The sequence below is a fragment of the Scyliorhinus torazame genome, chromosome 4 (genome assembly GCF_047496885.1).
Source record: "Scyliorhinus torazame isolate Kashiwa2021f chromosome 4, sScyTor2.1, whole genome shotgun sequence".
Lineage (NCBI taxonomy): Eukaryota > Metazoa > Chordata > Chondrichthyes > Carcharhiniformes > Scyliorhinidae > Scyliorhinus > Scyliorhinus torazame.
Window position 1 is genome coordinate 276,488,167 of NC_092710.1, and position 25,215 is coordinate 276,513,381.

The 25,215-nt window shown below is 44.7% G+C and overlaps 1 protein-coding gene across 3 annotated transcripts in view; it reads left to right on the forward strand.

Annotated features, from left to right (window-relative positions):
• The window catches only part of lca5 (lebercilin LCA5), a 201,824-nt gene that overhangs the window by 140,336 nt on the left and 36,273 nt on the right, over positions 1-25,215 (forward strand). For all 3 annotated transcript variants that reach the window (XM_072499819.1, XM_072499817.1, XM_072499818.1), the window contains exon 7: positions 3,699-3,864. In XM_072499819.1, the coding sequence (XP_072355920.1) occupies positions 3,699-3,864 (166 nt within the window). The remainder of the gene's footprint in view (positions 1-3,698; positions 3,865-25,215) is intronic.

Sequence of the window (25,215 nt, forward strand, 5' to 3'; positions counted from 1 at the left end):
GTACTCAAAGCAGTAGAAGCCAGGTTTATGCAATCTGTCCTCCTAATTTAACTTCTAACCCTGGTATCATTCGGGTGAATCTGGATTTAACCCCACCAAGGTTTCCCGAGGCACGGTGCCACAAATTGAAGCAGTACTCCAGATGTATTCTGACTTTGGTTCTGTACAACTGATTCATAACTAACTTCTTGTATTTCAACCTGTTCGAGATAAAGGCAAACAATCCAGTTAGCCTGCTGGTTCTTTTTGTATCTGGCTACAATTTTTTAAATGATTTGTATCCTTGGATCTCTCTGCTCCTTTACAGTTCCGAGTTTCATATAGAATGGCCCTTTTTAGTATACATTGTATAGTTATAGTATACATTAGTGTAATAGTTGCTGCTTTATCTCCAACACTTTGTCCTAATTCCTCATGTTTCTACCATTATGATTTGCAGCTTTTCACTCTGCACTCCAATTTCTCCTTCAGTAATAGATCCTGCGCTTTCAGAGTTGTTGCAATCCTCCAGCCAAGTGTGCAATGAGTAAAATAAAAGACTATAAAATTATATCTTTATCTACAAGTTATCTTTGACCTGCAGTGCCTAATTAAACTAGTAGTGGGCATATCTACCAGATAATTGTCCCAAACCAACCCAACACTCACATCAGTAGCAATTACAGCTTTGCAAATTGGTCAGGCCAACCTCCGTGTTGATAGTCCGAAGTTATGGCTTCTAGCTGTGCTTAATCATATTATTGCAAAGCAGTACTTTCTAAATGCTTGGATGTTTTGTCACATCAAAGGTGTTACATAAATACAAGTTGTTAGTGTATTAAAACAAGTTATAATCCTGGTATTAAGTTTGACATTGGTTGTTTAGCGGGAGGAATTGTGGATGAAAACATTTTGAAAATGACTGGACAATTGTATTGGTTCCCTTTCAGTGTAACGTTTTCCTGAGTGGTCATTCAACATTGGATTTTTTTATCAGCATAATTTTCTGGTGATTTTCCTGCTACTTTTTAAACTTTTGCTTGTTACATTCCCGACTACTCAGCTCTGAACATTAAAAACATAAGAATTAGGAGCAGGAGTAGGCAATTCAGCTCCGCGAGCCTGCTCCGCCATTCAATACGATCATGGCTGATCTCCTCTCGGCTTCAACTCCACTTTCCTGCCCGTTCTCCATAACCCTTCAACCCATGACTAATTAAAAATCTGTCTGTCTCCTTAAATTTACGCAAAGTCCTGCCATCCACTGCTCTTTAGGGGTAGTTAATTCCACAGATTCACGACTTTTTGAGAGACGTACTGTCTCCTCATCTCTATTTTTAATCTGCTACCCCTTATCCTAAAATAATGACCTCTCGTTCTAGATTGCACCACAAGAGGAAGCATCCACTCTACATCTACTTTGTCAATACTGTTTATCATCTTATATACAATTAGATCTCCTCTCATTCTTCTAAACGCAAGAGAGTATCGGTCTAAGCAGCTTGTCCCCGGCTGCCATCAGACGTTTGAATGGACCTACCTCGTATTAAGTTGATCTTTTTTCTACACCCTAGCTATGACTGTAACATTACATTCTGCAGTCTCTCCTTCCTTCCCTATGTACAGTATGCGTTGTCTGTATAGCATGCAAAAAACAATACTTTTCACTGTACACTAATACATGTGACAATAATAAATTAAAACAAATCAAAAAATCAATCTCTCTTCATAACACAAGCCCCTCATCTCTGGAATCAATCTAGTGAACCTCCTTTGAACTGCCTCTAATGCACTACATCCCTCCTCAAATAAGGGGACCAAAACTGTACACAATACTCCAGATACTGTCTCACCAATGCCTTGTACATTTGCAGCAACATTTCCCTACTTGTATACTCTATCCCTTTAGCTATAAAGGCCAAAATTCCATTTGCCTTCGTTATTATCTGCTGAACCTGCAGACTAGTTTTCTGCGACTCATGCCCGAGGATACCCATATCCCTCTGCACCAAAGCACTGTGAAGTTTCTCTCCGTTTAAATAATAAGTTGTCTTTCCATTTTCTGACCAAAATGGATAACTAGGGGCTTTTCACAGTAACTTCATTGAAGCCTACTTGTGACAATAAGCGATTATTATTACTATTAACCTCGCACTTATCCACATTAAATTCCATCTGCCAAATATTGGCTCACTCATTTACCTATCTATTTGTAAATTTCTTATTTCCTCGTGGCAACTTACTATCCCACCTATTTTAGTGTCACCTGCAAATTTGTCTACAATACCTTCTATCCTTCAATTCAAGTCATTAATATATATCATAAACAGTTGGGGCCCCGAGGACTGAACGCTATGGCACCTCACTAGTTACATGTTGCCAACCAGAAAAAGACCCATTTATCCCGACTCTGTCTTCTGTCGGTTAGCCAGTCTTCTATCCAATCTAATAAATTACCCCAAAAACCGTGCTGACTGATGGATTGCGTTTTGACTTTCTGAATGCCCTGTTATTGCATTCTGATCTGATGCAGTTGAAGTACAAGCAGATTTACCATTTTCAATTCATTAGATTGAAATCAATCGTGTTTAATTGTTCACAGGTTGTGTGAAATAACTGGGGATTCATTATTACCCATATAAATAGATGCCAACTGTGGTTGTTGCGATAAAGAGTTCTAAGCTTGAAATCTGTAAATAAATGTACCAAAATTAATTATAGAGATAATGTTATTATAGTGATGTGTAAGATGATAAACAATATAAAAAAGATAAATTGGTATATTTAGGTTTTGAGGGTCATTTTATAAAATGGAACTAAAGGGGAGGTGAATGACAAAAGGAGACACGACTACCATCAAAAGCAAAAAACATGAAATAAATTGGAGGAAAATCAAAACATGCAAAGAAAAAGGAAACAAAACAAGGGAAGAAATTATAGTTTAAAATTGTTGAACAATTTGTTTGAACAATTGTTGATTCTGGAAAGCTGTAAAGTTGCTAATCAAAAGATGAGTTGCTGTTATATGAGCATACATTGAGCTTCATTGGAAAACTGCAGGAGCAGAGACGTCAGCTTTACAGCAAGATGGCAAATTAAAATGACAAGGCGACCAGAAGCTCAGGGTTATGCTTGTGGGCTGAACGGAGGTGTTCCGCAAAGTCTTCACCCAATCTGTGTTTGGCCTCCCAGGGTAGAGCAGATTACATCGAAACCACAATCCTCCCCAGGTATATTACTTTTCTCTGTTTTTAAAACAACAATTTTACTTGAGGTTCTGTCAATCTTGAAATGAAATGAAATGTAAATCGCTTATTGGCACAAGTAGGCTTCAATTAAGTTACTGTGAAAAGCCCCTAGTCGCCACATTCCGGCGCCTGTTCGGGGAGGCTGGTACGGGAATTGAACCGTGCTGCTTTAAAAGCCAGCGATTTAGCCCAGTGAGCTAAACCAGCCCCTAATTGGCTTCTTACATTGGCTTCTATATAATGTAAGAGTTGTCTGCTGATTTATTTCATTGCTTTATCAGTTTATTTTTGACCCATTTCTCAGTCTGTAGGAAACTAGACGGTGCTTCACAGTGCAAATGTGAAATTGGAGAATAAGCACTAGCGTTTGCACAATCACTCATTGGATCAAAACGGTGGACAATGAATGCATTGTACACCTTTGGAATTTTAATGCTATAAATAATGCTTGTTATAACAAATTTCTTATAGACGCAAGAGCAACTTGACAGTGAGACCCTGGAATGGACGGATCGTCCAAGACAAGACAAGGGACAAGACAAGGAACTACAAGAACATGAGCGAGTGTGTGAAGAAATACTCAAACGAGAGCACGAACAGCACAGGTTGGAGTTAAAAGCTCAAAAGCCGAGAGAAAGTAAGAGTATAAATGTTATTTTATTGATGGTATGATCGCAACATCAATGGACAGAGGAAATGTTTATCTAGAGATCAGCATTCAATAAAACATATTGGTTTCCTGTTTTCTGCTATTTTATCGAAAGTTTCAAACATTATTTCACAGTATTCACAGTGCAATTCCATCTTAATGTTCCAATAGTTGTCTTCATTCAAAATAAGCAAGTGTTCCTGGCTTTTTGACTTTCCAACAGCTGCTCAACCTGTTCCCTTCCCAAAGTTGTCTGGCAACTTCTGCAAACTCTCATTTCCATTCCTTCTCTGTGTTGATGGTGCAGTTGCTAGCTCCCAAAGAGAAAGCTTATGTTTTTGGCCAACTGTTCTGAACTCTTATTGTGATGGTATTTGTAAAGAACCTCCTGCATTGCTTAGTTCTATTGCACCATTTTTGGCAATCTTAAGTTTTTATCACTGCTGGATTGTTTGCATTATCACTTCTGGTCCCAATGGTATTCCACCACCATCCTTCAAATAGGTACATTTAAATCCATCCCTGTCTTATGCCATTTCTTCATTCTTTCAGTCCACATGTCTGTCTGTCTTAGAAATTTGTTAATGATCATCCTATTCCGAAGACAGGTAATCCAATCTTACTTTCAAACTATCTATTTGTTCTGGAAATATTATTGAAAATAACATCTTTTAATCTATACTTGCTAAAGTTTATGGAAGGTGCAAAAATAGCCATCACACATTATATAATTTTTTAAAGTTCTGACCTAACCCATATTTGTCGGTATGTTTTTCAGCATGATTATTTTGCTTATGGTCTTGAACATTTTCATGAATCATCTTTCATTGCCTTGGACATCTCCAAAACCTTAGATAGTGTCTGATTCTGTGCAGTTTAAACATATAACCATATGTTATTTTGGCGATGTCATTTTCAAAGCTATTGAGTTAACCTCTTTCATTGCTTTGTGCTGTAGCTAATGCCTCATCCTTTTATTCTATCTATATTAACTCGGATTTCCCAGAGTTCTGTCCCTCATCCACTCAGTTTCTATTTATCGGTGCTCAGTTCCATTCTTCATCAAGTCCTGCTTACTCTGTTGTTGATAATTCCACTCCTCCATTCAGATCACTGGTCCTTAGTACAATCTCCAGTCACCTCTTTAACTTTGTAGCTCAGACAGTAGAAGACAAGGCAGAGTAAGTCATAGTCAAACTGCAGTGTTCTGATCAGACCATACCTTAAGTACTGTGACCAGTTCTGGTCATGAACACAGAAGGAAGACACAGGCATTGAAGCTGACTTGTGCCTGACGCCTCGTGTTAAAGAGCTGAGCTACAGGAAAGGGTTAGATGAGGTATCAGATGTTTTTCCCGGCATAATGGTTCATAAATTACCAGGGTCTGATGAGAGTATCCCAGGGTGCTTTGAGAGGCAAGGGAAGAGATTGTTGTGGCCCTGAGGTATTTAAATCTTCAGTGGCCACAGGTAAAGTGTCAAATGACTGAGGGTAGCTAGGGATAGGCTGGGCCAGTTAGTCTAACATCAGTGGCAGGGAAATTATTGGAAAAAATTCTGAGGGACAGGATTAATCAACACTTAGAAAGGCAGGGATTGCTCTGGGAGATCCTGTCTAACTAATTTAATTGAGTTTTTTTAAAAGGGTAATTAAATATGTTGATGAGAGTAGCGCAGTTGATGTGTTTTACTTGGACTTCAGTAAGACCCTTGACAACGTCCCATATTGAAGATTGCTCCAAAAGGTTAGCGCCCATGGGATCCAAGGCAAGTTGGCAAATTGGATCCAAAATTGGCTTGTTAGCAGGAAGCAAAGGGTGATGGTGGAAGGTTTCTTCTATGATTGGAAGTCTGGGACCAAGGTTTGGTGCTGGGACCCTTGCTGTTTGTTATATACATTAATGACCTGGATGTGAATGTAGTACGTATGATTAGCAAGTTTGCAGATGACCAGAAAATTGGTGGTGTTGTTGATAGTGAGGAGGCTACAGCCTGGTATTGATCAGCTGATAAGTTGGGCAGAGCATATGGAATATAATCCTGATTAGTGTGAAGTGATGCACTTTGGGAGGTTTAATAAGGGTAGGATATACAAAATTAACAGTAAGCCCCTAGGGAGTATTGAGGAACAAAGAGACCTTGGTATACAAGTTCATGAACCCCTGAAGGTGGCAGCACAGGTAGATAGGGTGGTGAAGAAGTCATATGGAATGCTTGCCTTCTTTAGCCGGGGAACAGAATATAGGAGCAGAGAGGTCTTGGTGCAACCTTATAAAGCATTGGTTAGGTCACAGATGTGCAGTTCTGATCGCCGCACCATTGGAAGGATGTGATTGCACTGGAGGGGAAACAGAGGAGATTCACCAGGATGTTGCCTGGGATGGTAGGTTTCAGCTATGAGTAGGGACTGGATAGGCCGAGTTTGTTTTCCCTGAGAAGAGGAAGCCGAGGAGGGATCTGATAGAGCTGTACAAAATTATGAGAGTCATAGATAGGGTAGATTATAAGAATCTTATCCCCATGGCAGAGGTGTCTAAGACCAGAGGGCATAGGTTTAAGGCGAGGGATAAGTGGTTTAGTGGGGACCTGAGGAATCATTTTTTCACCCAGAGGGTGGTGGAAATATGGAACACGCTGCCCGGGAAGGCGGTGGAGGCAGGTATTCTCTCAACATTTAAGAAGCATCTGGGCGAGCACTTAGATCGCCAAGGCAGAGTAGGCTATGTACCAATTGCGATAAATGGGATTAGCATAGATTGCTATTTGATGGTCAGCATAGACATGGTGGGCCGAAGGGCTGTTTCTGTGCTGTATGATTCTATGACTCTAAGCTTGGGCTTTTCAGTCTTCAAAGGAGTTGCTGAGAAGATGATGTTACAGAGATAAGTAAAATAGTAAAAGAATATAAAAGATAAATCTGTATATTTAAAATTTTAAGAGCAGGGATAGGGATAAAACTAGTAAGGACAAATTTAGGATGAATAATAATTATTTCTTCACCCACTATGATCAATCCATAGAAGGGATTTCCAAAGCGAAATAAAGAGATGAGAATTCTGAGATCATTTGAGTAATAATTAGCTGGTACGTTAGGGTGTTCTTTCTGTTTGGATAAACTCAGATAGAGCAAATGACCTTCCTCATCCACAGTTAAGATTTTACAGTGTAGTTGTCGAATCTCTGAATCTTCATCTTCTCCTCACCCTTACAGTTCCTTTCAGTCCCATGTTTTCTGTAACTGTAACCAACATTCTCTTTAATGACTCCACCTATAGTTCTTAGTTTGAAGGAAGAACTTGTGCCTTATTACTTTCTCAGGACATTCCAAAATAGAATAATTGTTGTTACGTGATCAAATCTGGTTGCGAATTTGTGGCCAGAAGGATGCCACAAACACAAAATGAATGATCAATCAGTTAATATTTAGGCCTGTTGGTTAAGGGTTCTCAGCTAGGATCAATGAGCGTTTCCAGTGGTTCTCCAATACTAATCAAAAATATACCATACTTGCCGCTGCCATTTTCACCATCCAACACACAAGTAAAATCTACTTGTTCACCTGATGGGTATTTTTTGCCTACATTTGGCCACCATCTCCTTTGTCTGACTGCCCAAACAAAGTGGTATACACAAGGGCTGTAGCACGGTTGATGCTTGTCAGGGCAGCACAGTAGCACAGTGGTTAGCATTGTTGCTTTACAATGCCAGGGCCCTGGGTTCGATTCCCGCTTGGGTCACTGTCTGTGCGGAGTCTGCATGTTCTCCGTGTCTGCGTGTCTCCTCCATCTGCTCCGGTTTCCTCCCACAAGTCCCAAAAAGAGGTGTTTGTTAGGTGAATTGGACATTCTGAATTCTCCCTCAGTGTACCCGAACAGGCGCCGGAATGTGGCGACTAGGGGATTTTCACAGTACCTTCATTGCAGTGTTAATGTATGCCTACTTGGGACAATAAAGATTATTATCATTATTATTACTTGCGACAATAATGAGAGATTGTTATTATTTGTGGCATTTACACACTGTGCGATAGCATGTTAGCTAGATCCGAGATAGCAGCCCTAGAAGGAACAAATAAAGCAAGTGAAGTGGACATCAGCAGTGAAATGGTTCAGCTAAAGCTTAAGTTTGGGGCCAGTATCTGGGGACTTTGATCCACACTCATGGGAGGGAACAAGCAGTTCGAAACATTTCGGGACAATGGTAAGAATCAGTTTTATCATTGGAGGGAGGCAGCTTGCGGCTCTTTGCAAGACACACGGGGTGTTTAATCATCAGTGGCATCTACACGGTAAGGCACATGATTAAACCAACATGAGTGACACACTCCTATTGCTGGAGATTCACAAGTTTCTTAGTTTTATAATTTTATAACTTTATAGTTCCTCGAAAGTTCCTCTTTTGGGAAGGGAGAGCGATTATTGCGCTTTTAAGATCCTACATATCAGGTACATAAAAAGAAGCAAAATACTGTTTTGCGGGGGAGACGGCATGGATGTGGTGATATTGTGGTGTTTTATATGGGTATGTGGATGATCATTAATTTGTTGTTTGTGGAATCCTTCTGGCCTTGGGGGCAAAGAAGTTAAGAACTCCTGAGTTAAAGGTAGAACGTTGCCCGGGGCAACAAGTTGCATTTATATAGAGCCTTTAATGTAGGGACACTGGTTGAACTCCCTGCCCCTGGTAAAATTGTGGTATTGGGCTTTTTATCCCCCCTGAGGCTGACTTTCACCTGGGCCCTTCATATTAGTTACATTCAAAATTTTAAAGAAAACAAGTAATTTGATGAGAAAATGCAAAGATCTGAATGCAGTCTGTGGATTTTGCACTTTGGTCGTTTTTTTCCTTTTATTGTTTTACAGGTATTTGATGTGTAACCTACATAATACCTATACGCTCATAGTCTTGCTGTTTAGTTACAATGACAATGAGCACTATACTGTTTGTATACTTTTCCCTAGATCATTATTTTCACGTGACAAAAATGTTCACACCTGAAAATAATTTATATGATTGATGGCTAAGAGTCAGTTTAACCCTTCTTGAACTTTGTAGTGCCACATTTAAGAGGACTGTGCTTGAATTTTTGTCTTCCTTGTCAACAATGGAAGTCCTTCCACTTTAAAAAAGAAAATGAAAAATTTCATTAAAATAACCAACTTGTTTGATTTCTGATAGCATGGATGTACCAGTACTTCAGTATGCTTTCTACACAGCATATACCAATTCAACTAATATAAAATTGCATCCAACAACAGTTTTTTTGTTACAAATTGGTCAGAGGAAGAGAGAGAGAGATGTCACCATCTAAGACCATTGCTAACGTGTTTCTTTAACATAAATTGCCCCATAATAAAAATTACATTTATTCATCTTTTACAGGAAACCGTTTCTCTGCACCAGCCATTTATCTGAGCTGTCACTTATGCTGCTATTCTAAATATACAGATAATGATTAAAATAAAACCTGCTTGCACAACCAAGTTGCAAAATTCACTTGCATGCATGTGCAAGTGTTGGTGTTTTGCTTTATAGTTTTACGTTTTTAGCACTGGGAGTGGCTGACAACCCAGGGAAGTGGCTGGATAGCTGCTGCGATAGAGATCAAGCCGGATACTGGAGGGGGGGAAATACCAGGGTACGTGCAGCCATTTTCTTTTAGTTCGGGTGGGGATTCCCAGTCAAGCAACACCTTGATTTTAAAATCCTCATCATTGTTTTCAAGTCTATCACCTTGTCCCTTCTTAACTCTGTAATCTCCCATAGCTGTACAAAACTTCCCCTGCAGGACTCCGCCAATTCTGGCCTTTTGAGCATTCCTTGCCTTTAGCTGCCGAGGCACTATAGTTGAATTCAGTCCCTATATCACCTCCTCGCTATCCTCCTTTAATATGTTCATTCAATCCTATCTCTTCATCCAAGCTATTAGGCATCTGGCCTAATATTTCCTGTTATGGATCAATGACAAATCTTTCCCACAACACATCTATGAAGTACCTTGGGCAGTTTTATTACATTAAAGGTACTACACAAATTAAAGGTGTTATTGAGAAAGGAGAGGCATGCTTCATAATCCCAAATTGCTCAGGGTCTGAGGCTACACCTTCTGGCATGTCTCGAAGCTCTGGCGACAAATCAGAAATTGTTAGCTGAGATCATTTATAGTAACAAAAGGAATGTTTGTTTCCGTAAATCTTTTGTTCCTCCGAGTTGAAAACTAACAGATCAATTTGTCTGTTTTATTTCAGTTTCCTGAACTCTTAAGGGAATTCTTCCTGATTACAATTGCTTTGTTGCCTGACCATATTTCCATATTTATACTCATCTATACTATCATGTAACAGTACTTTTTGTTACTGTTAAAAGGACTGAATGCCTTGTCTCATTTATTTTAAAAATGCCATCCCTATCTTTGAATAGTATGTAAGGAGCAGATGGATCATCTGGATAAAGTTGAATCTCTAATTCGGTACATTTTTGGGAGTACTGCTGGAAAGTCATGGAAAAACAATTTGCACGCTGCTGTGCAAGGCTAAGAACAATGGAAATAATGACTGCTTCAGTTTGGAGATGGAGCTTCACAAAGATTTTCTCCTTTTTTAGGAATGAGTACAGTGAGCCCATGGCTCCTGACTATGGCACGGTCATAATCCGTTGTTAGGCTCTGGATCTGGCCTTCATGAATAATAGGCACTATTATTTTCTGAGGGCTAAGATCATTAACTTCACCTAGCCATAGATAATGAGATAGGGCTGGTTTAGCTCAGTGAGCTAGACAGCTGGTTAGTGATGCAGAACAAGGCCAGCAGCACGGGTTCAATTCCCATACCAGCTTACCCGAACAGATGCCGGAATGTGGCGACCAGAGGCTTTTCACAGTAACTTCATACTTGTGACAATAAAAGGTTATTATTAGGGTAGCATTGTGGATAGCACAATTGCTTCACAGCTCCAGTTCGATTCCGGCTTGGGTCACTGTCTGTGCGGAGTCTGCACATCCTCCCCGTGTGTGCATGGGTTTCCTCCGGGTGCTCCGGTTTCCTCCCACAGTTCAAAGATGTGCAGGTTAGGTGGATTGGCCATGATAAATTGCCCTTAGTGTTGGGTGGGGTTTCTGGGTTATGGGGATAGGGTGGAGGTGTGGACCTTGGGTAGAGGGGTGCTCTTTCCAAGAGCCAGTGCAGACTTGATGGGCAGAATGGCCTCCTTCTGCACTGTAAATTCTATGAAATAAGACCATTGAGAATGCCACTAATGAATCTCTGAGGTAATACTGAGAGAATACCAGACCAAGCAAGGAAAATGCCAGACATGCAATCCCCGATCCCTGAACCTCTCCTCCCAACCACAAAATTAAGACTGGGGTGGGAAATGACCCTTAAGTAGCCATTAATTGGTCACATAAGGGTCTCAATTAGGGTGAGGGCATGCAGACTGCTCTACATTTTACCATCTTTTTGTTAAATTGGCGACAGCTCGGGTTTGGGTAGTTCCAGAAGTGGTTTGCAATATCTAACAGGGTTCTCTGCTCAAAATAATTCTGTTCACTGTTCCTATCAGTGAATTGGATATTGGGCTAGAGGATTTAGTGTTTAAATTTGAGGACATTACAGAAATGGGAGGCACAAAATAATGCTGAGAAACAAAAAGAGCTTTTAAGGCTCTTTGAAAAAAGAGTGCAGAAAAAAATGATCATTGGCAGATTTTTCTCAGTGCCAATAATGAGTAATGGTACATTTAAGTTTTAAAATCATAGTAATATTAATAGGGAAAACCTGGATCATGTGCAAATACAGAGGGCCAGGTTCACAACACCTTAAAAACAGGATTACAAAGTTAAAGAAATGCTAAATATTATGGCGAGAAGTATCAGATGTAAAAGTCAAGTTGCATCAAATGTTAGTAAACCCACAATTGGAAAACTGAGTAGTTTTGGGTTTCACACAATGGGAAGCAGTGCAGCTTGAATATTGAGCGGGTGCCGGGTATGGCACTACGCCGCTGCCATTTACAGCAGGTTTTCATAAACATGAATCTGGCGGCCTCACCTCCCAAGAAGGAATATCGGAGGTGAGCACTCAGGCAACCATGAATCTCCAGGGTCCTCAATGCATGGGGTGCACAGGAGAGGAAACAGATAAGTTCAATTCGGGGGGAGTCGCTAATAGGCCTTACCTTCATTTCAGGGCACCCCTTGCACCCCTTCAGGAGGTCTGGAGGCTGGCATGTAGGTATCAGTTCCTGTGTTCTCCCTGGTGGCTTGTGCTCAAATCGCCGCTGGGGAAATGTCCATCCTTAGTGGGAGCTGGAAAGTTGGTGGGAGGAGATGACTATAGCGGGTCAACACTGGGGGGTTCTAGGATGGGGTTCCATGAGAGGCCAGGCTGCAAGGGCAGAGTGGGGGACTGAGGAATAGGCTGTCGCCCTGCCTCATAAGGAATAGAGATCCACTCACTTGGGGAAGCATGACTACAGTGAGAGTAGAACTTTACACTCAGGCAGCACAAAGAGGTTAAGCTGTATGGAGTTTCAATTCCATGTGTCTGGGATGTTTGACTGTCAGGAATTAGTGTGTTTGGCTATAAACTGTAAGAATGAAGGTGTCCTCTATCGATGCGCTTGTCATGCTAATTGCATGCATCACTCTAATCAGCTGCACAACCTATGCATCCACTCGTCTGCCACTAGGGCAGTCCTTTTCCTGATATGCTTCCTCACCATTCATTGACTAGTCAATTGTGCCAATGAAATCTGAAGAGCTAAACATCAAAGCTACTGATTGGAGTCCCAAGCATTGAACCCCAATGCTCAAAAAAGAATTAACTTCACACACGTTACACTGATGTGAACCCCAATGCAAGGCTTCATGATGAAATCAATCATCACTCACCCTTTTACAGGTCATCACGTGTGGTGCCTTTTGGGTGCCCTGTGAGGATGTAGATGCTGGTCCCGTGTATCTACTCAATTGCCCTGTCATCTAATGGAAGTTTATCGAGGTGGGAAAGGTCGGGGGGAAAAGTGCCACTGAGACTCTCCCCTAATCCTGGTGATGTTGAGAGCGACAGCTGTGGGGATTTGCCATTGTGAGAGAGGAGAGTGCAAGGCCTAGTGGAGAGGCACTCATTAAGGGGAAGCGCATGAGTGGAGTTCTGAGGGACAGGGACACACATTTTGGTGTTCTCTCCTTTTCAGTGCATGATTTTGGAGAATCTTGAAGCCTGTTGAGTTGACTTTTCTACTCGTAGCTATTGAGCAACACCATAGACAGCAGCCAGGACCAGGACCCTGTAGAAGGGGGGGGGAAGGTTGGGCCCATAGCTGTTCCCGGAGCTGCACTGCAAATGGTGGAGCCCCGTAGGAGACGCTTCCAGCAAGGGGTCTTCTGAAGTCTGACATCCTACCTACAGATGCCGGAACTTCAGTGCCAGAGAAGACTGCATCTATACCAGGAGACGGTGGACCATGCCCTACAAGAGCTGGCACCACATAGAATGCGAGGGCACCCACTGCCTCTGGCCTTTAAAGTTACCACCGCTCTGAAATTGTATGCAAGCAGCTCGTTTCAGGGCAGCACCCATGATCTGTGTGGCATCTCCCAGTCAGCTGCGCACAAATTGTGCATCAATCTTCACGGAGGAAGATACTTCGAACATACCATTAACTCTAAAGAATACGGGGGAGAAATTAAATACCATCACTACAAAAGCAGTACTAGACAAACTAATGGGATAAAGGTGGATAAGTTGCCTGGCCCTGATGGCTTGCATCTTAGGACCCGAAAAGAAGTTGCTAAATAGATAGTGGATGAATTGGTTGTAGTTTTCCAAAAATCCTTGGATTTTGGAGAAGTACTGGAGAATTGGAAAACTGTCAATGTGACACCCCTATTCCAAACGGGAGGGAGACGAAAAGCAGGTAACTATAGGCCAATTAGCCTAACATCTATTGTTGGAAAAACGTTGGAATCAATTTTTTTTTAAATATATATATTTATTAAGGTTTTTTTAACAAAACAAAACAATTTTTTCCCCTTACAAACCATAAACCCCCACCCCCCGTAACAATTGGAATCAATTATTAAGGATGTAATAGCAGCATTGGAAAATCATAATCCGCACAGTAGCACAGTTGTTAGCATTGTTGCTTCACAGCACCAGGGTTCGATTCCCGCTTAGGTCACTGTGCGGAGTCTGCGTGGGTTTTCTCCGGACATTCTGAATTCTCCCTCTGTGTACCTGAACAGGTGCCGGAGTGTGGCGACTAGGGGATTTTCACAGGAACTTAATTGCAATGTCAATGCAAGCCTACTTGTGACAATAATAAAGATTATTATTATTATTAGTCAAAGCAGCATCCGGGATCAGACTAGTTCAGGCGTTTCCAAACAGGTATGGCTGTTGGCTATAGTCAAGCAGAGCCAGCATGGCTTCATGAAAAGGAAATCTGACTAATTTATTAGCGTATTTTGAGGAAATATCAACCAGAGTCGATGTGTTGTATTTGGACTTACATAAGGCGTTCGACAAGGTACCTCACAAAAGGTAAGTCATAAGAGAAGAGCCCATGATATTAGAGACAGTATATTGGCATGGATAGCGAATTGGCTAATAGGCAGGAAACGATGAGCGGTTCTTTTCCAGGTTGGCGACTTGTAACCAGTGGGGATCCACAACTATTTACAATATATATTAACGACTTGGAGGAAGGAAGCGAATGTACTGTAGCCAAATTCGCAAACGGCACAAAAAGAAGTGGAAAATGTGTTGCAAGAAGGACACAAATAGTCTGCAAAGAGAGATTGATAGGTTAAATAAGTGGGCAAAAAGTTGGCAAATGGATTATAATGTGGGAAAATGTGACGTTATTTATTTTTGAAGGGAGAATAAAAGAGCAGAGTATTTAAAAGGAGAAAAAACTGCAGAAAGCTACAACACAAAGGGACTTGAAGGGGTACTTGTGCATGAAATACAGAAAGCTAGCACGCAGGTGCAGCAAGTAATCAGGAAGGCTAATGGAATGTTGGCCCTTATTTCAAGGGGGTTGGAGTATAAGAGTAGGGAAGTCTTGCAGTACGAGGTACTGGTGAGACCACATATGGAGTACAGTGAGCAGTTTTGGTCCCCTTATTGAAAGAAATGTTATTTAGTTGGAGGTGGTTCCAGGAAGATTCACTAGAATGATCCCCTGTATGGAGGGATTGTCTTATGAGTAAAGGTTAAATAGGTTGGGACTCTACTCATTGGAATATGAATGAAATGAAATGAAATGAAAATCGCTTATTGTCACAAGTAGGGTTCAAATGAAGTTACTGTGAAAAGCCCCTAGTCGCCACATTCCGGCGCCTGTTCGGGGAGGCTGTTACGGGAATCGAAGCATGCTGCTGGCCTGCCTTGGTCTGCTTTCAAACCAGCGATTAACGAGAGGTGATCTCATTGAAATATAGAGGATTCTTCAGGGGCTGACAGGGTAAATGCTGAGAGAATGTTTCCCCTCATGGGAGAATCTAGGACCAGAGGGCATAATCTCAGAATAAAGGAGTGCCATTTAGGACTGAGATGAGGAGGAATTTCTTCTCTAAGGATTGTGAGTCTTTGAAACTCCTCGTCACAGAGAACTTGTGTATATTTAAGGCTGAAATAGACCGATTCTTGGATCAGTAAGTGAATCATGGGTTCCAGGGAAAAGGCAGGAGAGTGGACGGGTGGAATGTCGGATCAGCCACGATCGTAATGAATGACGGAGCAGGCTCAAGGGGCCGAATGGCCTACTCCTGTTCCTGATGGTCTTAAATGCATGAGGGAGGTTACAGATGCCCTTTATGTGAGGGCCCACGTGTATATAAACTTGGACTGAGACATGGAGGTCATGAGCCATAGAGCGGACATCCCCGTCATGGAGTGCACCTTCTACACCAAGATCTGCACTGCGGACACCACTCTCGCAGTGTTGGCCTCACTGCATTGGAGTGACGACAACATCTCTTCAGACAGAAGGCGATGGGATTCCTCCATACAGTCCAAGGAATTCTTTCATCCCTTTCTGATGCTTGTGACTCTGCCTTTGCAGTTCCATCAGCTCTGGGATGACCGGATCCAGCCATGACAGGTGGTCAGCAGTATCCTGAGCTCCGGCATTCCTCTGAGTGCCGGATCCCTGGAACGTCCCTGCCTCCACCTGCTGTGGATCTTCAACGATGAGGTGCTCACCAATGAGCGACCCAGAAGCCTGCCGACTACTTAAGGTGTGAGTATCTACACGATTGGAGGGTGCAGGTGTTGCCCCTCCTATGGAGAGTCCCCTGCTGAGCTGCTCTGATCTGTGGTATCCAGGGGGCGTAAGGATAGTCAGGGCTGCTCTTCTGATTGCCCTGCAAGGGAAGGGGCATGGCGGAGGACAAATGATGCAAGATGTTTATTCACTTGAGGCATGACCGTATCGTTGGGGTTCTTCCTTTTGCTCGCTGCCCCTACCGTGCCATCGCATAGGTGCAGTCTAGCTCCTCCCTGCCGGCTCAAGGGCTCTTTCCACATATGGGGTTCAGGGTGCAGAAACGCCCGCATCACTCAAGTTGACTGTGCCCTTTCACCCCTGCTGTATTCTATTGTGTCCTGCAGGGAGACAGATGGTTGAGATTGTAGGCGGGAGTCCTACCGGCTCAGATGGTTGTGGAGTGGCATGCGTGGGACTGGAGTAGGAGTGGGGATATGAGCAGCAGAATAGAGACTGGGGGGCACCATGGGATTTAGGGATTTCCGGAGGGATGGGGAAGGAGGGCCTCATGACAAGTGGGCAACCCATGAGGTGGCTGGGTGAGAGATTATCTTGGGAGGTGCGAGGGGTGGGTGAGGGAGTGCAGTGAGAGACTGGAGGAAGCAGACTTACCCTGGCTGCGGGAAGAAGACCATTCATATTTTCGGCACTGCTGCCCCGTCCTTTTCTGGAGGGAGCTGGCACTTACTAAAACAACCATAGCCTTCCAGACAGGGGTGGTCACTTTGCTGGAGGGATGCCTTCTGGAATGCAGGTACAGGAGGCCCCGCTTCTGCTGATCTCCATCCAGTAGTCTGGTCAGGTCTCCTCCAAAACTCTTGAAGCAGGTTTCCTGGCTGCCATTCTCGGTTGGATCTGGAATGATTGCTGGGGAAGTGTTTAAATGGAGCTCCCCAGTGACTGCAGTGATTAAGTTTCCCCAAGGCGAGGGAATCAGCGGGTGGCTGCCAAGAGCACTGCGTGATTCACATGCATGAGATGGTCAAAATTCCACGAGATTTCCTGCCGGCGGAATTCACGTTTTCTCACCGGAATTGACATTTTACCATTTTTTGGTAAGATTCCACCCAAAGGTTTTCAAGATACAGACTTACCTATTGCAGATGTGATTGTCCTGAATTTCAGTGCTTCCCACAAACTCCCAGTGCTGCAATTATGGCATACCACCTGCGCTGCCGTCCCGTTTAACCCTTTTTTATTTGGTTATTACTTGAGACAGTTTAACTTGTAGGTAGGGATAAGTTAAATGTTTACCTGTAAACTTAAGCCTGCTAGCCCTCCTGTGCTACAAAGTTACTTTATGGTTTTCTTTTTCTCTAGAGCCTTTTCACTTTGTTGCATTTCTGGGAGCACGGTAGCACAGTGGTTAGCACAATTGCTTCACAGCTCCAGGGTCCCAGGTTCGATTCCCGGCTTGGATCACTGTCTGTGTGGAGTTTGCACTTTCTCCCCATGTTTGCGTGAGTTTCCTCCGGGTGCTCCGGTTTCTTCCCACAGTCCAAAGATATGCACGTTAGGTGGATTGGCCATGATAAATTGCCCTCAAGTGTCCAAAAAGGTTGGGTGGGGTTACTGGGTTACGGAGATAGGGTGGAGGTTTGGGCTTAGGTAAGGTGCTCTTTCAATTTCAAGGGCCGGTGCAGACTCGATGGGCCGAATGACCTCCTGCACAATAATTGGTGCGGCTTGTGGTGCTCCTCACTCTCCTGATTTTCCAAGACATTGCTTTCTTAGTAATTTCTGAGAGGAATAATTGTTCGTAAATGATCAATTTTGAATTTCAGCCACATTGGCAATATAGTGATATGGAGAGGAATTTTACACCCCATTTGGGGCAGGGTTGGGTTTATAAAATGGGGCAAACTGTTCAAAATTCCATTCACTTTGGTGGGACTGTAGAATCCTGCTAGTGTACAATTCCACATAGGAGTGAGAACCTTGGCTAACTGTTTGTTTTCTTTCCATAACCTAGGAATACTGAGGCTAAATCTAGCAGTCCAGATTTCTCTTTTATTTATTTTGGAATAAACTCACTGATCCTTATCCCTTTTCCTTGTAGGCTTTGAAGAATAAACTATTCTTACTTTTCATTGATTTTGGACCCAATTGCCACCTTTGTTTAGTCTCCACTTATCGTGTCAATTTCTTTATCTTCAACAATGAAAGATATTTCATTTGTTAATGGTGTGTTATAGCAATCCCCTATTCTCATTCCTTTCAATTTGCCCTCTCCACTAAATCATATAAATTCTATTCCTAATTTCAAAAGTTTGAGTTATTCATTCATTGAAATAAGCAAACTCAGTAAAATAATGCATTCTTAAATAATTTGATTTAGAATAGGGGTCAAGCTTGCTTCATTCAAATTAAGATTAGACTGTTGCAATATTGATTGGTCCTTCCAAATTGTATATGTGATTTTGTTTATGCCTTGATTGTGGTGAATTTCATCATGTTCCATCATGCAGCCCAACGATGTACAGGTTAGGTGGATTGACCATATATTTTTATTAAAACAGTAAAACATATATACACGGCCAAACAGTACAAACACTAATTTGGTGTTGGAGAAACAGGGTACCCTTCCCTCAGTACCTATGTACAGGGAGGGGGGGGGGGGGGTATGATACTCTGATTATTAAAACAATTCACTACACAGTTGTACAAAACACAAATGGTACAAGCACTAAACTTTGCGCTGGAGAGACCAGATACCCTCGCCTCTGTACCGACAGAAGGGAAAGGAAGGGGGGCGGTGGGGAGAGAGGGGAATGGAGGGTGGTGGGGAGGAGGGGAGGAGGGGTGTTGGTGGAGGGGGGCCCAATAGCACATTACCTGAACTATCTACGGAGGCAGAAAACAAAAGAACCTTCCATTATGATGTGCCAGATTCCAGGAGTCCCCCAGAGGAGGTGAGGGGCAACAGTGTGTCAGGCACGAGTGAGCTCTGCACCCCACTGCAGAGAGCCTCATGTGCACCCTCTGCTCCTGACACTGGGTGGCTGACAGCCTTCGGACAGTCGCCCTCCGGGCACAAATCCCCCACCATACGGAGTTTGACGGGCGACACGGGCCCACCAACCAACCCAGGGCCTGCCTTGATCCCACCACCGGGATCATCGACAGGCAGGATCTCCTCAGGCTCCTCCCGGGGTCCCAGGACAGCGGGAGGTGGTGGTGCAGGTGCCTGGTCACCAGAAGGCCCCGAAAATAACTCCGGGAACAGGTCTGGAATGGTGGCAGGAGGTGTCCGAAGATAGCGGTTAGGACAGAGGGTTTTCCAAACTGTAACCCGCTAAGAAGCAGGGGGTTATCGCTGTCCCCCTCCCGTGAGAAACGCATACTGAATTGTACTGGGTGGAACAGACCCCCCCCCCCAAGGTCCCGCCTGACACCGAAGCACCTTACTCAGGTGCTGGGATTTCCTCACTTCCCCCTGCCTCTTTTTCGGGGACTGGGTGTGACATCTATGGGAATGAACCTGGAGTGATGCCATTTGCGGTGCGGTGGGGAGACTATCTCTGGAGGCCCCTCCAGGCTGACTCCTTGTCCCTCAATGCTTCTGTCTAGAATTTGTGGCTGGGACAGAGGACCCTCTGGTTTGAGGTCACGCACCTCACTACTGCAACCCATAGGGGCCTGCGCAGAAGTATCGCCCAGCATCCGATGGCAAAATGTCACCGGACTGAGGGTATTGCTGGATGATGGTGGGGTGAGGTGTAACGGCTGCAGTAGCCAGGGGCACTGGGTCAGTCCGGGTCAGAAGGATCGAAACCTGACCGCTGGCGAATCGCCCTGGTGGCCGCCTTCTCAGCCTTCCGGCCACGCGGGTGCCCCCTCACCGCCACACCAGCAGCTGAGGTGTCAGTGGGCGCCGGCATGGCTGCCCCGAATTGGGGCTTAATTGGAAGTAGAGGGCTTCTTGCAGGCGTGGCACCACACGCCACCAGAAGATGTGATAGGCTTTGTCCCCAAAACGGATCTCAAAAGCCCTTTCCAGGGCCTCCACCTGGGCCAGACAAACCAAGACCTGGCGCCTGAAGGAGAAAATATGCTTGAGCGTGGGGTCTTTTAGGCCAAGCAGGAGCGGTACCACCCCTGACTGAACCTCCCCCAGTTGATGGAGGTTGGCAAGGAAGAGCTCCGTGGGAATAAAAGGCGGGACATTAGAGAGAATAACAATCTGGGCTGTGGCCTCCAGCAGGCCCACCGGCAGGTAGATCGCGCCCACCGTGAGCCCTTTTTCCAGGGAGAGGTGGACCGCCCTCTCGACTCTCAAAAAGAAGACGGCTTTGCCATACACCTTTTGAGGCTGCAACTATGGCCGAAGGGCCAACAACTTCAGCCATAACACAGACGCAGGCCTCGATTGACATGGTGGGGTGGGCATAGCACTTCACCCCAAGTTTTTGGGTCATGAGGCGAAACAGTGACCTTGCCCCGGGAACAGTGGGGAGGGTGGAGGCCACCACTCCTGCATAGGTGGCTGTAGAGGGCCCCACCACCGGCGTAGGCGGCATTTCTGCCATCCCGGTCAGTGGTGGACAATAGGGGAGAAAGGGGAGGGAGAGAGTAACTGAAGGGGAGGAAGACACAGGAGGATGGGGCACAGGTGGACGGACCGCGGTGTGCCCCAAGTACAAGGGAGGAAAGGGGAGGGAGGAGCAGGAAGAAAAGGCACAAATGGACATGCCGGTGCTGAGGAAAGTCTTGCAGGCTGGTCCCCCAAAAGGTCTTTGATCCAGCAGCGGGTGGGTGGGGGACAGGGTTTTCAGCCCAGCCGGGGCCAAGCAAAACAGTCCACGGATATTATTCCGTCTCGGCGTAATCAGCAGCTGAAACAAATAAAGTCCAGATGCACCAACCTTCCTCTCCGCTTCATCCCCTTCCAAGTGTTGCAGCAACCTCCTGTTTGCTGGGAGGCCTCTGGCCCCTAGGGCTCTGCAGATGAAACACTCAGCAAACTGCAAACCGTCCCAGCTCCATTGGCCCTGTAGATAGAACAGGCAGCAAACAGTCCCGGCACATTCTCCTCTCTTTCTGCTGCAGGCTGTGGAAATGCCGGGAGGCAGGCAGTGTAAATCCAGTTCCAGGCTGGAGCTCTATCCAGGCCAGGCCAAACCTTCACCTGTGAAGACTGGTTTCCCTCTCTTGCAGCTTCCTGTAACATCCGCTGAGATAAAACAGGCAGCATCAAATGTCATCTTCCCTTTCTCTCTCCTTTCTCCTTCCAGGCAATTCAGCAGCCACCAGCACTGGAAACAGCAGCAAATTGAGATCAGTGACAGAGAGAGCAGCTGCAGCCACTCGAGGTGGATTGGCCATTCTAAATTGCCTCTTAGTTTCCAAAGATGTGTTAGTTAGGTGGGGTTATGTGGTTACAGGATAGGACGGAGGAATGTGCCTAGGTACGGTGCTCTTTCACAAGGTCGGTGCAGACTCGATGGGCCAAATGCTGGCCTCCTGCACTGTAGGAATTCTAAGGTTTCACAGAAATAAAAGGCAATCTCCTTTTTCCCTATTGCTGCTGCTGTTTTCTTTCACCTACCATCACCACCTCCTCTCCTGAAAGTATTGTTGCACTGCTCGGGCACAGTTCCATAGACACCACTCATTCTCTGACATCATACCCAAGTGGACAATATTCATGATTGAAACTTGATTGTGAATGTCAGCAGGTTATTCACTGCTTTGTAACTAAGCCTCATCTTGCCCCCTCAAACGCCTATTTACAACATTTGCTGAATAATGATTAGGAGTGGAACCTTGACTGACTGACTGTTTTATTCCCTTCCTTAACCCAGGAATACTGAAGCCAAATCTAGCACTTTGACTGTATTCCTGGCTGGGATTTGGAGAAGACACTCCATTTAAACTGAACTCAGGAAACTCTCCATTTTACCAAAATACAAGCTAGTATTTTTGCTAAATAAATTTTAATTGGTTTAAAAAAAAGAATGAAGGAATCATGCAGCTTTAATTCCCCCAAATTGCTGCAGTATTATTTGTAGACATTCCATATAGTGAAGCCTTGCGTACCTTTATGATTATAATGGATGATGGTAAAGATTTTAACTTATAACTTCAGAATTTCTTTGTAACTAAACTATGTACAATCATAGCTTTATTTTAACAATAGAGGAATTTACTTGTATTCACACAAACATTTCTAGTCAATTTTAAAGGCATCTAAAGTTTCAAGGACAAAGAAATTGACATTTTTTTTGAAAAACTGAACCATTATATCTTCAAAGTTAACGTTTGTTTCTTCAATTTTGCTACATTAACCAACATTTTTGATTCACTAGATGAGCATGGAATATAATATTGAATGTCAGAATTTTGAGACAGGCTGCTAGAATTGGAGGATCAGGAGCAAAGCCATCCTCAAAATTATCACTATCCTCATTCAGTTTATTATTCATTTTCAGCTCTGGTCAGCTCAAAACTTTGAGAGTAAAATAGCCAGGAGTATAAAAACAAATTGTGAGAGCTTTTACAAGTATTTTTTTTTTTAAAGGAGAGTAGCTGAAGATTCCATTAAAAACAGTCTGGAATATGTAAATTCACCACCAATGAAGGAAGCACATGTGAGCAGAGCTTTCACTGTAGATGCAGCCTTGCTTGCCTTCCCCACATAAAACCACTTTTCTTGTACAGCGATTAATAAAAGGAGACCAACATGACTGACTTCATGGGCGGGATTCTCCAACCCCCCGCCAGGTCGGAGAATCGCCGTGGGCTGGCGTGAATCCCGCCCCCGCCGTGTCCCTAATTCTCTACCGCCAGAGATTCGGCGGGGGCGGGAATCGCGCCGGTCGGCGGGCCCACCCCCGGCGATTCTCCGCCCCGCGATGGGCTGAAGTCCCGCCGCTGTCAACCCTCTCCCGCCGGCGTGGATTAAACCACCTACCTTACCGGTGGGAGCAGGCGGCGCGGGTGGGCTCCGGGGTCCTGGGGGGGCACGGGGCGATCTGGCCCAGGGGGGTGCCCCCATGGTGACCTGGCCCGCAATCGGGGCCCACCGATCCGCGGGCGGGCCTGTGCCATGGGGGCACTCTTTTTCTTCCGCCTTCGCATGGTCTTCACCATGGCAGCCGCTGACGCTCCCGCGCATGCGTGGACTTACACAGGCCGGCGAAGTCCTTTCGGCCCTGTCTGGTGTGGCGCCAAAGGCCTTCCACGCCAGCCGGTGGAGCGGAAACCACTCCGGCGCGGGCCTAGTCCCTCAAGGTCAGGGCTTGGCCCCTAAAAGTACGGAGACGTCCGCACCTTTGGGGCGGCCCCACGCCGGAGTGGTTCCCGCCACTCCATCACGCCGGACCCCCCGCCCCGCTGGGTAGGGGAGAATCCCGCCCCATGTATCAATTACTGTCATTTCAGTGACCCACTCCAGTTTTTTGAGTGAGCCATCACTTGAGCTCACTGAGGATTAGACCTCTGTTGGACCATCAAGTGCATAAATGATTTACAAGAGGTGTAAGAAGAGCCATTGTAAGGGGTTTAAACTAAAAGGAGTCCGAGAAGGAGGAAACAAGGACAAAAACAAAAGACAAAGGAGAATAAGAAAAGTGATAGGCAGAGAAACCAAGGGCCAGATTCAAACAGGGCCACAGTGAAAAATATTGGGAACGAGATGAGTCATGTTAAAAAGACAAGTTTAAAGGCTTTGAGCCTTAATGAGTGGAGTATTCACAATAAAACGGATGAACTCACGGTGCAAATAGTCGTAAACGGGTATGATCTAATTGGGATTATGGAAACATGACTGCTGGATGACCAGGGATGGGAAGTGAATGTCCAGGGGTATTCAGTATTTAGGAAGGACAGACAAAAATAAAAAGGCGGTGGCATGGCAGTGCTGGTTAAAGAGGGATTTAGTGCAATAGTGAGGAAGGATATTAGCTCTGACAATGTGGAATCTCTATAGGTCGAGCTGAGAAACACGAAGGGGCAAAAGACATTAGCGGGCGTCGTATATCGACCCCCAAACTGCAGTGGTGATGTTGGGAAAGGCATTAAACAGGAAATTAGAGACCTGTGATAAAGCAACATTTCTAATTATGGATTATTTTAATTGCATATAGAATCATAGAATTTACAGTGCAGAAGGAGGCCATTTGGCCCATCGAGTCTGCACTGGCCCTTAGAAAGAGCACCCTACCCAAACCCACACCTCCACCCTATCCCCGTAACCCCACCCAGCCATTTTGGACACTAAGGACAATTGATTATGGTCAAACAACCTAACCTGCACGTCTTTGGACTGCGGGACGAAACCGGAGCATCCAGACGAAACCCACGCAGACACTAGGGAGAACGTGCAGACTTCGCACAGACAGTGACCCAAGCCGGGAATCGAACCCGGGACCCTGGCGCTGTGAGGCAGCAGTGCCAAGGTGGGGGAAGAAAAAGAGGAGCTGACTGGTCCCTCGGGGTTGGGGGGGAAGGGAATCCCATCAGCTATCGCGATGAGGGGCAAGATCAGCTTTGGTCCCACAAAGAACAAACCAAAACTGGGCTGACGGGTCGAGTTAACGCATCGGATCGCTGGACAAACTCTCAGCTTCCTTCTTGCGAGGGCCCCCGTCGGGGATTCCGAGCGTACTCCACTATAATCAGAGGTCGAGTGGCTCAAAACTGCCATTGGAACACTCCTCAAATGCTTCATTTTAAAACTTTTATTAAAAAATCACAAACTTTCAGACTAATTGCAGGGGGCGGGGGACGGGACAAGTTACCCTCCTATCTTTTAAATAAATACTCAAACACTGATGCAAGAATGCAAAATCAATCTCCCAGCTCAGTACCAGACACAGCAGAATGGAGTGAGGTTTTTTTCTTTATATTATGGCCCCCCACGTTAACCGATCCATCACTGCTAGGTGTCAGTCTCTGTCCCGGGCCTTACTCATTATCCCCTCTCCACCCTACCCCTATCCGGAGGGTCTTACTGCTAAACCCCGGTGGCCGGCTGGGTTTGTGGGCAGAGGGCGGTGATGTGCGGAGAACGTTGGGAGGTGACCGGCTCAGATATCGGGCAATGACACTGCCAGCATCGTCTAA